At 39.3% G+C, this 13,537-nt stretch overlaps 1 protein-coding gene across 2 annotated transcripts in view; it reads right to left on the reverse strand.

The window, feature by feature from the left end:
- Window positions 1–13,537, reverse strand: part of LOC137657722 (DNA polymerase kappa-like) — an 83,911-nt gene that overhangs the window by 9,149 nt on the left and 61,225 nt on the right. For both annotated transcript variants that reach the window (XM_068392159.1, XM_068392160.1), the window contains exons 5-7: window positions 9,890–10,182; window positions 2,094–2,180; window positions 1–118 (exon numbers count right to left, since the gene is read on the reverse strand). The exon at window positions 1–118 is cut by the window's left edge and continues 7 nt beyond it. In XM_068392159.1, coding sequence (XP_068248260.1) covers window positions 1–118; window positions 2,094–2,180; window positions 9,890–10,182 — 498 coding nt within the window. The remainder of the gene's footprint in view (window positions 119–2,093; window positions 2,181–9,889; window positions 10,183–13,537) is intronic.

The following is a 13,537-nucleotide window of genomic DNA, read 5'->3' on the forward strand; positions in this document are numbered from 1 at the left end:
ACTTTTAGGGATGAAACAAAATCCAAAATTATTTGACGATTTGGAGGTAAGTAAAACTGTCCATTAGGCTTATTCATATCGCTGCACACTTTAGCCAGGCGTGTGTTTGCTGCAATTCCTAATGGAAAATTCAAAAGCACATAAATAAGAAAATTATATTGAAAAGTTGAATAAACCACAATCCTAAAAAAAAACCTGATGAAATTAGTTACTATGTGGCAAATAAAGGATGACACTTTCAATGAACTAAGAAACAGAATTTCTTACTCGCCTGATGCTCATTTTGGTTCTACTCGAAGATGTGCCAATGTCTGCCACAAAATATATTAATCCATCCATATACCAAGGCACTTCCCCCAATTTTGGGGGGTAGCCGACACCAACAATGAAACAAAACAAAAAGGGGACCTCTACTCTCTATGTTCCTTCAGCCTAATCAGGGACTCAACCGAGTTCAGCTGGTACTGCTAGGGTGCCACAGCCCAACCTCCCACATTTCCACCACAGATGAAGCTTCATAATGCTGACTCCCCTACTGCTGCTACCTCCGCGGTCATCTAAGGCACCGGAGGAAGCAGCAGGGCCTACTGGAACTGCGTCACAATCGCTCGCCATTCATTCCTGTTTCTAGCACGCTCTCTTGCCTCTCTCACATCTATCCTATACTTACCTGATGTCTATAATGAGTCTTTACCAGAAGCTCAGTTTAAGCCTCTGCTTTGAATTTAGGAAATTCAGATTATTGCATTTTTTTGCTATGACTGTATTTCATGTTTCAAATAGTTTTTTTTAATGAAAATTTGTTTCATGGTTAAAACACCCTTTTCTGATGGAGGTGGGGTAGTGAAGGAATGATAAAGGAAAAGAATAATCATGATTTATACATTTGACCATAACTCGAGATTAGTTTAATAAGTAACCAATCCTATTCCAAGTCAACTCGTAATCACTCGAGTTTCTTAGTTGTACTCCAAACCTGTTCTTACTATCCACCTTTTAAAGCTAAAGTCTTATAAAGTACAATAAATAAAACATTGAACTTTCTCATTGCGGAAAATAAAGTTAAAACTTAAAAAACTAGGTATAAGCTAATAAATAAATAGCAGTCTTATTTTCACCATATCTCTCACAATTACCACTGCACTTGATGCCCAGTAAGTTCTAATAGAACCATTCTTCTTTTAGACAGCACATTGCAAGAACTATGTAAACCAGCTAACAAACTTGAATGCTTTTCATTTCAAAATTCATGGGTGGCACATGAAAAGATTTCTGTATATATTAAAGGGTAAAATCCACAGGAAACAGGAAAGGAAAAGACCAGGTACCAAGCGCTTTCGTACCCTGAAGAAGTGTATGTAATACACGTAAGCGCTTGGTACCTGGTCTTTTCCTTTCCTGTTTCCTGTGGATTTTACCCTTTAATATATGTCACGTGCAGTTTTGTGACTGATAAGTAATCCTGTATATATAAATACATGAAATTCAGTGCCTTAAAGAAATGTAAACTGGCTAAGGCTGAATCCTCACTGAAGGCCATTCTTAACATATGTTTCCTGACTAAACTATTTCTGGTACAACACTTCTATTTTAACAATGTAGATATGAGCTATCTAATCACTCACCTCTCTAAATCCAGTGAACAACAAAAGTAGTACCCATTTATATTGCTAAGTTTATACATACATACATATACCAAAGGCACTTCCCCCAATTTTGGGGGGTAGCCGACATCAACAAGAAATAAAACAAAAAGGGGACCTCTACTCTCTACGTTCCTCCAGCCTAACCAGGGACTCAGCTGAGTTCAGCTGGTATTGCTAAGGTGCCACAGCCCAATAGATGATTTCTAAAAAGGACCAGGTACTGTATAATGAATTAAATACCTAGCTTATTTCAAAGGGATGGCAGCAAAATATATAAGAAAGAAACGGCATGCTCAACTACTTAAACCAAAGATTTAGATGATAAATCATCTAAAGCAGTTCAGTCTCATTCTTATTATCACTTATTATGTATCAACACCAAATCCTTACTAGCTAACTATAAAGAAACATATACGAAAAATATGCATTACAGAAGAATGTACAAACCTGCACTTGCAGTTAATGAAGTTTTCTTATTAATCTTTTCTCTAAGCTCTTTGACAATACATTTAGCTAGGTGTCCATCACTTGTGTCTGAAAGAAAAAAATAAATACTGTAATGCATTACCTCCATCCATCCATATACCAAGGCACTTCCCCCAATTTTGGGGGGTAGCCGACACCAACAATGAAAAAAAACAATAAGGGGACCTCTACTCTCTATGTTCCTTCAGCCTAATCAGGGACTCAACCGAGTTCAGCTGGTACTGCTAGGGTGCCACAGCCCAACCTCCCACATTTCCACCACAGATGAAGCTTCATAATGCTGACTACCCTACTGCTGCTACCTCCGCGGTCATCTAAGGCACCGGAGGAAGCAGCAGGGCCTACCTAAGATGTACTTTTACAGATTCAAAAGATATCTTTAGACAGGTTCTTGCTTTTGTGTTTCCTTACCAACAATTTACAGAACAAGCAGACAATGTTTGGTAGGGGAATGTGTGAGGATCATGATTTCTTAAAATTTAAGTTTAGTCAAATACCTCATCCAAACTCCAGATCTACATCATGTACAGTAGTATTTCTTTGTCTGCATTCCATCTGTTGTACATGTAATACTGTATTTTCTTATATACTTTCCTCCTCTTGCAAGTGCTGAGGGCAAAATTTCCACTCACAACATGTTATGATTAAAGTTATTCCAAGGCCCCCCCCCGATCATTTACAATAAGCCCCTATGATGACCATAAAATCATGAGGACAAATCTTTGCAGATCCAGATTTTGTGTAGATCCGGATACTATTTTCTGGGGGTGTTTGTTTACAAACCAAAGATAATTCATGAGAAAAAGTGATCAAGATCAGGAAAGCTGAAATACAAAGCCAACAGGTGAGATTGACCAAAGCCTCCTGTGCCTTTGGCATGAGGAGCGATGGCTAACTAGTGGTTCTTCAAACAGTATTTGAAGAGATCCTGGTGAAGGCGCTTGTTTAAGGCATGAGCTTCTACCATGAGGAACAGATTCTGCCCATGCCGTTGAAGTTCTATATGACAGAATGGACCCACTACCTCCTTAGGCTTGCTGATGCAATTATCTAACTGATCGAATCTTGCTGTTACCAGCTTATCCAAGTGCTTCAACCATGGTTTGGCTACGAAATTTTACTTTTCTCGATTATCAAAAACTCCCCATCATGACGAAGCGGAAAGTTGAACTCAATCCTGTCGATACCGCCACACAATAGAGACCAGGATCACCAGTCGAGGGATACATCCACGGTCGTACCTATCCCTTGAGGTCGACCCAAATTACTACTCAAGTGAACCTCTGAAGGAACACCTGAGGAGCAGTACCCAGTCAGGAGCACAGATGCCTGAATTGGTCCATCAAGCTGTAGTGGGAGAAGAGAGATACAGTACTAACAACGAACTGATGTACAGGTAATAAAAGTAAGCGTCCTCCAGAGCCACGGAAAACAAGAACTATTCCTCTGATGGAATTCTACGAGCAATTCCCTACAACATCCCTCCTACCTCCTCGTCCATTAGCCACCAGCAAATGTTGTCCCTTACTGCGTGTTCTACCAGAAATGTGGTGAGGGGGATTGTAGGCTATTGACCAGTGTTTCTTTAGGTGGCACAAGCTTCTACATGGTAGAGAAGTGATCAAGAAGCTGTTTCCACTGTGGTTGCTTGTATAGGAATGGTTGCACTACAGAACTCTCCTGAGTCTGCTGGTAAGGTCATTGGATGGGAAAACTCGCTACTGTCATGTGAAACAGTATCCCTTGGTACTCTATCTTCTGCCTTGGGCATGAGAGTGAACTTCTCTAGATTTACCCTGATACCAAGTTCATGGCAAGAAGAAAGAAGCTTGTCTCCATGTTTAAGGAACTGTCTCCAAGAGGAGGACAGGATCTTAATAGATGTATCAAGTTAGTGTAAGCCCAAGTCGAGATGAGTGAGAACACCCAAGTGAACAATTGGTGGGCGGTTGACAGTCCGGAATAGAGGACTTTGAACTGAAAGACCTCCACCACCAAGAACGAAACGGAGGAACTTCCTGAAAGACCAATGAAATGGTATGCATTTTTTAGATCCAGAGAGAGCATGAAGTCATTCCTCCTGATGGCAGCTAGTATGGTGCTCACTATCTACATCTTGAACAGGATATATAATACAAAATCGTTCAGGGCGGAGAGGTTGATGATAGGTCTCCAGCCCCCAGTTGACTTTTCCGAAAAGAATAAGCAACTGTAAAAGACTGGAGACCCATCCCATACCACCTGCAGTGTGCCTTTGTATAGCATCTTCCTTACTTCTGTTTAAAAAGTGAGAATCAGAATGAGGGGAGGACGAGAGCCAGCAAATGGGAGGCCGTATCCCTCCAAAAGACATCTAGCCTATACTTCAATCCTCTTCCCTGTGATATTGCCTCCTTGGCCAGTGGCTCAACAGAGAAAAATAGCCCACTGAGGAAAGGAAATAAGGAGATAAATAAATGAGAAAAAATTAACAGTAAAATATTTTGAAAACAGTTATAACATCAAAACAGATGTCATATATAAACTATAAAAAGACTTGTGTCAGCCTGTTCAACATAAAAACACTTGCTGCAACTTTGAACTTTTGAAGTTCTACTGATTCATCTACCTGATTAGGAAGATCATTCCACAACTTGGTCACATCTGGAATAAAACTTCTAGAATACTGTGTAGTAATGAGCCTCAAGATGGAGAAGGCCTGACTATTAGAATTAACTGCACACCTAGTACCGTCGGCCCTCCTTTATCGCAGGTTCTTTCTTTGAGGTTTCGTGTTTTTGCGGCCAAGAACAATGCAATACCTATTAAATAAAAATTCTCATAAAAATCTCGATAAAATTCAACCTAGGCGATGATTTCAAATAGCCCGCGCTCCTTTACACTGGGAGCCCTGCGCGCAACTACCTATCTCTACACCCAGCTGGTCCTCGCCCTCTCTGTACAGTGTATGTCCATTTACTGTGGTAAAAAACTACAACTATATTTGGTTAAACTGGTATTTCACTTAACTGTATCCAATAATAATACATATAATATTCACATTTTAGTATCGTATTAATAATTAATATCATAGCGAATTCTAATCTTATGCATTGTTTACATTCAAATCACCTGATCAACCCTGCATAGTCCGTTTTCAACCTCAATTTTCGGATTAAATAACTCTCTTATTATTAAGGCATGCTACCAAAGGATATTTCATATTTACTAAAAGAAACAATTATTACTTGATCTATCATTTCCCAATTAACATACATATTAGTTTCAATAGTTTTATTTAAAATGCTTCTCTCACATTTTATTTACTTGTACTGTGAATTGAATCGCATAACGTTAACCGGAGTTTCAACAGTTGAAAAGTAATTGAATGCACTGTTTTTGATTGTTTATTTAAAAGAAACATTTATTATCGAGATATTTAAGTTTTCAGTTTATGAAATAAGCTGTATTTCTGTTTAAGAAAGTATAGATGTAACATACTACACAAGAGACGACACTTAACCCTTTAACCCCCAGGCTATTTGGAAATTTCCAACCCTTAACCCCCCGGGGGTTATTTTTTTCCCAGCACATTTTGCAGTATATTTTTTTTAAATTGCTCTAACAGCCTTATTTTTGTCATAGAGAGGTCAGGTTGGTCTCATTCTCTTGGAAAATACCTGAATTTTTTCAAAAAATTATCAAAAATATGAAAAAAAAAATTTTTACACGTATAGCATTTTTTTGCAAGGACGTACCGGTACGTCCATGGGGGTAAAGGGATGGCTTTTGTGAAACGTACCAGTACGTCCTTTGGGGGTAAAAGGGTTAAGAAGTTGCGTCATGCTTCGCTTCAAGAAAACGCGTGGGCTACAAGTTTTCTGAACAAAAACACTGAACACTTACAGTAAGTACAGTTACGCTGTACTGTATTAACATTATACTACATATATTACAGTAATATACACTACAATATCAGAGAGTATTAGGTTACAGTACAGTATTACTAGATAGGAACAACTTTTGTTATACAGAACAGTAAGGGGAGGATGACGATTTGGTAAAACTTTACCTTAGCACAATACTGTACTGTAACATTACTGTGTCCAGTACGTAGTGTACATGTGTGTACATGTACTGCACACTACACATACTGTATTATTATAAACTGTTGTAGAAACCAAACTAAAACAATATTAGGCAGTATTTACTATGTTAATCATCAGCTCGGGCACCCGCTCATGGCAATGGGCAGTGACTTTTTAGGTTAGGAGTTAGCCCACCCTAGTGCAGCATTTACTCGCAAAAATCCCCTTTTTGCAACTGTCTGTAGCCTAACTACCGCGAAGAAGGAGGGCTGATGGTATTACGAACAGGACAGAACTGACCGGGAAGATCTGAATGTAAAGGATGATCAAAATTATAAAAAATCTTATGCAACATGCATAACAAACCAATTGAACAACAGTGCCATAGATTAATATCTAGATCAGGTATAAGAAATTTAATAGACCATTAGTTTGTGTCCAACAAATTAAGATGAAAATCCGCAGCTGAAGACCAGACAGGAGAACAATACTCGAAACAAGGTAGAATGAAAGTATTAAAACACTTCTACAGAATAGATTGATCATCAAAAACCTTAAAAGATTTTCTCAATAAGCCAATTTTTTGTGCAATTGAAGAAGACACAGACCTAATGTGTTCTCAAAAGTAAATTTGCTGTCGAGAATCACACCTAAAATTTTAAGTCATACACCTTTCCCGTCTGGCCTGTCTATACAGGTGTTGAAAGAGCTGAACAGTCAAAAGAACTTCAAGAGGAAGAAACTGCCAAAGAAGTGGATCTAGTTCTGGATATAATGGATGACATCTCTGATGCCGACTTCAGGGGAAACAAGTGTCTTTGTTTTCGAGATTGGTCTTGCGATCTCTTTTTTTAAGGTAACAACTCGGTGGAAAAGGGAGTCTTGGCTTGTCTTCCTCCACGTTTCCAACATTTTTCTGACTTCGTTGGGGGAAAGAGAGCTGGACTCTGACTAATCAGTGCATTTCTGAGTACCAGTGTTTCCCACTGCCCTATCTACCTAGCAAATTTTGCAGCTACTGCATCCCCCCATTTAAAAATCTAGTTGGTCCACTGGTTAGCTTACTTATGGGCCAGGAAGGTGACAGTCTTTGCCCCTGAAAGAACCAAGTTTGTAAAGTTCTTTTTGTTCTCAGAATTTGTTGGATACTGTGAAAAGGTGAAGAAAGCCAATGTTCCTGACCAGTGATCTAACCAGAAGGCTGCCAGGAGGCTTGCCATGGCAGTAGCTTTCATATTGGCAGATTGGACACTGAAAATATCCTGTACTGTGTCCCTAGTCTCTCGACTGACATCCCCGTTGTTAGGGTCGTGATACTGGCATCAATTGGTAGAAGTGAATGAAATGCCTCCTCTGGGATGTAAAATTTCCTGTCGGGAGGGTGCCGGAGATAGAATCCTATTGGAGCGGCAAAAACATAATGAGTTGTTCTGATCAGAGACCTGTGTGTTGATGCTATCTGTTGTCTCTCAGGCAAGAACTGACCAGGGAGCTACAGGGCAGTCTTCAAACTTTGCGGAGTGCTGAAAAGCTGATCAATTGAGGTCTTCTCACATTATATTGGAGCTCTGGTTGCCTCTCCTAGTACGTTGACCTCTGATAAGCAAAAGCCCTTTCAGGAACATTGACTAGGTTCCTGGATTTTCTGCCTCTGCCAAGGAGTGGACCAGAATTGGGTGCATATGGGTTAATTGTGTCCAAGAATTCCTCTCTCCTGTCTGGTCCTAGGACTAATCTGGACAGTACTCCAATCTCGATGGAGTCATTATTGGGCTAGCCTTCTTTGCGGCCTTAGTCCTCACATGAACCTTGGGTGACGGAGCAAATGCCTGCGCTACTGAAGGATTCCTGCAATCACATTAGGAAGACTTGTGGACCGAAACATCTTTAGGCTGCTTCTCCAAAGCTAATGAGGAATCACTACGATGAGATTGTGGAGACCTTGTGCCTGTCCTGTCTACACACCATGGCAAGCCTTTCTTCTTAGTTGGGGATAAATGTCTTTCCCCATCACTCAAGGCTTACAGTACCTTGGAGTAGATTCCTTAGTTCTCCTGGGACTCCTAGAAGTATCATGCATAGAGTAGTAATGTTTGGTCCTCCCTGACTAGTGTGTGATGATCTAACACTGGGGGAATGGCAATGTAACTTATACTCCTTAGTCCAGTACTATATGTCCTAAAACCTGAGGAATCAGAGGGAGCAATATCTGCAGGTGAGTGAGCTCTTGAAAAACTACTGGTTAGGGCCTTAGCACAAGGTGATTTAAGGCAAGGTGGGTCTCTCTTCTGTTGGAGCACCTGTGTGAAGATGTGCGTGGCGATCGCTCACGTGAATATCAATATAGACTTCTTGACTCTCTCTTTCCTTACAGGGGAATACACAATCAGAAGAAAGGGAGGGTAGGGGTAATCATATTCATGAGTGTGTGCTAGGAGATCACTGAAGTAAAAAATAATTGGAGGTACCCTTTTTGTCCTTCCGTGAAGGAGTCTGGGTACCCCAAAGGTGCTTTCTCCTTTTCGTCTTTGGAAGGCATGCAGCAACAGGCGACTCTACTGCACAAGATGAGGAATCAGGCTGGGAGAAAAGCGAGGTCGAGGGAATTTCCTTCTCTTACTAGATATTGTCATCAGGGAATCTTTTGCTGATGGTGACTACACCACAGAAGATAAGAATTGTAGATTAACTGCACTTGTAGGAGTCAGGGGCTATACAAAGGGGAGTCATGTCAGTCGCTTCCTCTACAGGGGCAGCAGGGGAAGAACTAACAGTGGCAAAATAATTTGTCCTAGATGTTGCTAGGGCTTGAAGTAGCTTCTTTCTAGTCAGGATGCCCTCAAGACCTAAGGACTAGCAGCATCGGGCTCACCACGAGGAGAAGGGCGGCGACTACCTGCTTCTCGGGGAAAGTAGATAAGGACGCTTTACTCGTAACTTGCACCAAAGGTAGGTAGGAGTCATCATTCTCCTTTGTAATCTGGCCAAAGGAGGGAGACAGAGAAGGTCCAGAAGCTAGAGTACCAGAAGAAGAGATGTGATGTCCTGCTGATTTCTTCGATTTCCAGAAGGACCCCGAAGGTGAAGAATGTCACCAATCCCCACATTCCTCCTGAGGGTGACCTCTGCAAGAAGGGCACAAAAAATGGGGATCCACTTTGATTCTGCTAATCAGGCAGGATACACCTAGGTAGGACCGCATGCCTGCACGTGGTTTCTCCATAACATTAATCAAACAATCACTCAGAAAAGAGAAAGAAAATGGAGGAAAAATAGCCATGTATGGTTGCACCAAGAGTATGTCTGTACTGCTCGGTGTCTAAAGCCAAATTGACTACTCGGTTGCTTACTAATGTCAGCAAGATCAGCTGACTCAAAATAATGGAGAGTAGGTGATTGGGGAGTTATGACCTGGATGCCTAAGTTAATTATGTCCTATATTCTGATTTTTTCCAGGAGAGATGGTGCTTTCTTTCTCTAGTGCATGATTCACCTTTCTTTAACATGTAGGTGTTTTTATTATATATTGGAGTCAAAACTATCCTTGATCAGACAGAGTGGCTTCTTAGAAATAACTTCACTAAATTCATTTACATATCATAAATGTGCTAATATTAAGTCTTCAAAGGTGGTAACTGTTTATATTTAATATGTAAATAAATGTGCATAAACATGACAAAACAAACTTACCATCTTCAACATCTTCTACATAAAGATGACCATTCTTCTGCATATATTCTGTAATATTTAGATAAGCCTCATCTAAGGACATAGGACTGAAGTTTGGATCATATTCAGCAAATACTTCTTGAACTTCTTTACTGGCTTTTCTGTACTTGGTGAAGTTTGTTGGTACAATTATAAGTTCTGGACAGAGCTTTTTACCAATAAATCCAGGCATAGCTGCTCTTACGCCATATTTACGAGCTGCATAATTACTCGTAGACAGCATGCCTGTACTCCCAACAGCCATCGGCTTATCCCTGTAAGTTAATAGTTTAAACTAAATACTTGAGTGATACAGTATTCACATAATAAGGGACACATCTATTAGTATACAGTCAATCTATCATTTGCAGAGTAAGGCAACACACACCACAGAATGCTGACAAACCATGAATACTTGAAGCACCATTAATGACACTCCCAGACCCTTGTTTTCTCATATAACAAGAAAAAACTAGTGAATTTCCAACTTGAGTAGAATGACAAAAGTAACAGTATTCACAGTAATATAACACTAAATACTGGAAAACCTTCACCACAAACATGTAACACCAAATAGAAAAGATAAGAAGCCTTTATTGCACCATAGTTTAAAATTCACTTAGATGACAATATCAATCTCAACTTACTCTCCTTGATATATACTGAGTATGCTGTGCTGTGTTTGGTCTTACATAACTGAATGCTCTTTTACCTTTACAGCTAGGATGCATTCACAATAATATAAGTGTGAGCGCACCATGGCTAGCATTGAGTTATATCGTACTATGACCAAATAGACCACAGTATACTGAGTAATATAACCAGAGAACTACTGTAGTGCTATTATATAAGTGAATTTCCAAGCCCTTGTGTCATACTGTTATGGCTTTCTGCTTTTTTCTATCAAGGCCTGTTCTGTATACTACTATATAAGTAAATAAATATCCATAAATGACATATTTTTAAGTACTGTACTTCCCGTGTCATAAGACGCCACAAGTGGTAAGACACCCTAAATTTAGCTAAGAAATTTTTGGGAAAAATAAATTGAAGTTTTTACAACCTATCATAGCAGCAATTCCTAGTTGGCAAATTCTAGTGTGATTTTTCATCTGGCAAAGTAAATTTTCATATTTTGGGTGTATTATGAAATGTTTAAGGTAATATTAATTAGCTGCACACCTGGTATCACAATTTTGTCACATACTCATATAAAAACCACCAAACTACAGTTGTCGTAGTTGCTACCATTGTAACAATGTTTTCAAATTTTTGTTTACATGAAGGCAGTGTTGCCAAATGCTCCAGACCGAATTTTGGCATTGAAGTAAAATTCCAGTAATATTTCGTAAATTCCAGTAATATTTCGTAAATTCCTCATGTACACATTTTATACAAATTCAACTATTGATCAAATAAATAATTCTCTAGAAATTTCATAAGGAGGATATTTTTTCTGTTGTTTGTATGTTTGTCTACTTACGTTACAGCTAACTCGGTAACACTGCACTCAACTAGCAGTGAGATATTTTTTTCAAGTTTTTGTTCAGCAACAAGTATCTGTATAATTTCAGAACATATGCAACAAAGTTTCTGTTCAGTAAAAGTATCTGTATAATGTCAGAACATTTGCAACAAAGTCATTACCAACATATTACTTTATTATAAAATATCAACAAAATATGAGGAAGCATAAATACTACATAAACAATAATACATCCTAGCATCGTCTGCTTGGATAACGTCAATTGGTATGTTTGCATGTAGATAATTTGGCGAGTCATCATCTGTCCATGAAAACAAAAACAAATATCTAGTTGCCTTCACTAATCAAAGAAAGTCATGAAAAGTAAATCTATTTATTACATATGAATGATAATTGTATGCTTATGTCTTATGTCTGGTATGTGTGAGTGTTTGTAAGTCATTATCTTATAGTTAGGACACAGGGTAATTTTGGGGGGCATTTTTCAGGAAAAAAAGAAAAAGTGTGTCTTATGGCACGGGAAATACGGTAAGTTGTATTTTTCCTAGTCATGTAAACCTGAGTCCTTTAAATACAAAGATTACTTCAGTGTATGCTGGAATTGTTTGTGATAGTTAGATAACAAGCAGTTATTCAACTGGTGAGGGTGACACGCAAGGACCCTCCTCCCTGTTGGAGAGCCTTCTGTGACGGTGCCGAGAGAGGGTTGTGAACTCAAAGGCAGGATGCAATCAACTGAGTTATATTATAATAGAACACTCTCCTTTATATACAAAACCTCAAGCCAACAGGACATAACAAGTTAACAAGACAGACAATGTTACAGAGGAAAACAGCAGACATGAATTTTCATGTTCGTTTAGTGCGAGGGAAGAGCGAAGATACAAGCATAATATATGCAAAAGGAATTATGTACAATTGTGTGACACACGGTTGGTACACTTCACTTTTGACCTTCGGCCAAGGACTGAGAGGGGCGGTTGAGGAGGGAAGTTGGATTAAAGGACTCGGGTTTGTTTGGCTACGAAAAATAAAAATGTTTAATTTATTCCTACGCAACATACAGACCCTTGTCCTTTAATTAGGGAGACTCACTGCCTGGTGGGTTGTAAGTACCCTACAACCCAAACTGGAACGTTCAATTTCTTCCCTGGAAGTGATCTACATTTAATCTATGAAGAAACCAAGTGAAGACCATTGCCACCCCTTATCCTCCTTTTATATGAATGAAAGGTTGATAGTACCCTGAGTTGTACATGTATACATATACTGTATCCAATCAAAATTGGAGGATGGGGAGAGATACTCCTTTAAACATAATGAAAAAATATACATAACATTATTTATCATAAGTGCACTTGATGAAATATTACAAAACCCATTTTAATACAGTAATTGTGCCTTTTTCTATCTTCCCCATGTGTACGTTGATTTTGTGCGGAAGCGCCACAAGAAATCATATTTAGCCTGGGTTCATTTATAGATCAGCATGTACTTCCACACTCCAACATAAATATACTACCAGTTTACTGGATGCATAATAAGGTGTAGCTCTTCCTGAATTTGTTTCATTACTGCTTCGTGCCGGAGGTTGAGCTGTATTTGCAAAAACAAAGGATTGGAGTTTAAGGTCCTGTTCACCCTTGATAATACTCCAGGACCCCCATTCTATGTCAGGGTACTGAATCCGAATGTGCAAGTGGTGTTCTTTCCTTCAAACACTACTGTGCTCATCCAGCTGATGGACCAGGACATAAAAAAAAACTTCATTGTTCATTTCAGCAGACGAGTGATTGCGCGACTCCAAGTAGCTCTGGATAATGACCCTGACCTAGATGTTACCCAGTATTGGAAGCAATTTACGATCACAGACTGTCTTTCTGTCTGTTGTTGATGAATCATTCAACAACATCAGGTTCTAAACTCTGAGTGCTTGATAGAAACATCTGTAGCCGAGGTGTGAGAAGGACTTTGCCAGCTTCAGTCCCGATGAAGCTTCCCAACACTGTCAAGAGCGTGATCTTAGTGAGGAAAGTGGAAGATGAAGGCTTTGAGGAAGGATCTGAAGATTCTTGGGAGTTGCTTGATAGCCATGATGAGATGACTGAGGAGGACCTGGCTGAATTAGTCAGTTCAGCAAGTGA

The sequence above is a fragment of the Palaemon carinicauda genome, chromosome 18 (assembly GCF_036898095.1).
Source record: "Palaemon carinicauda isolate YSFRI2023 chromosome 18, ASM3689809v2, whole genome shotgun sequence".
Classification (NCBI taxonomy): domain Eukaryota; kingdom Metazoa; phylum Arthropoda; class Malacostraca; order Decapoda; family Palaemonidae; genus Palaemon; species Palaemon carinicauda.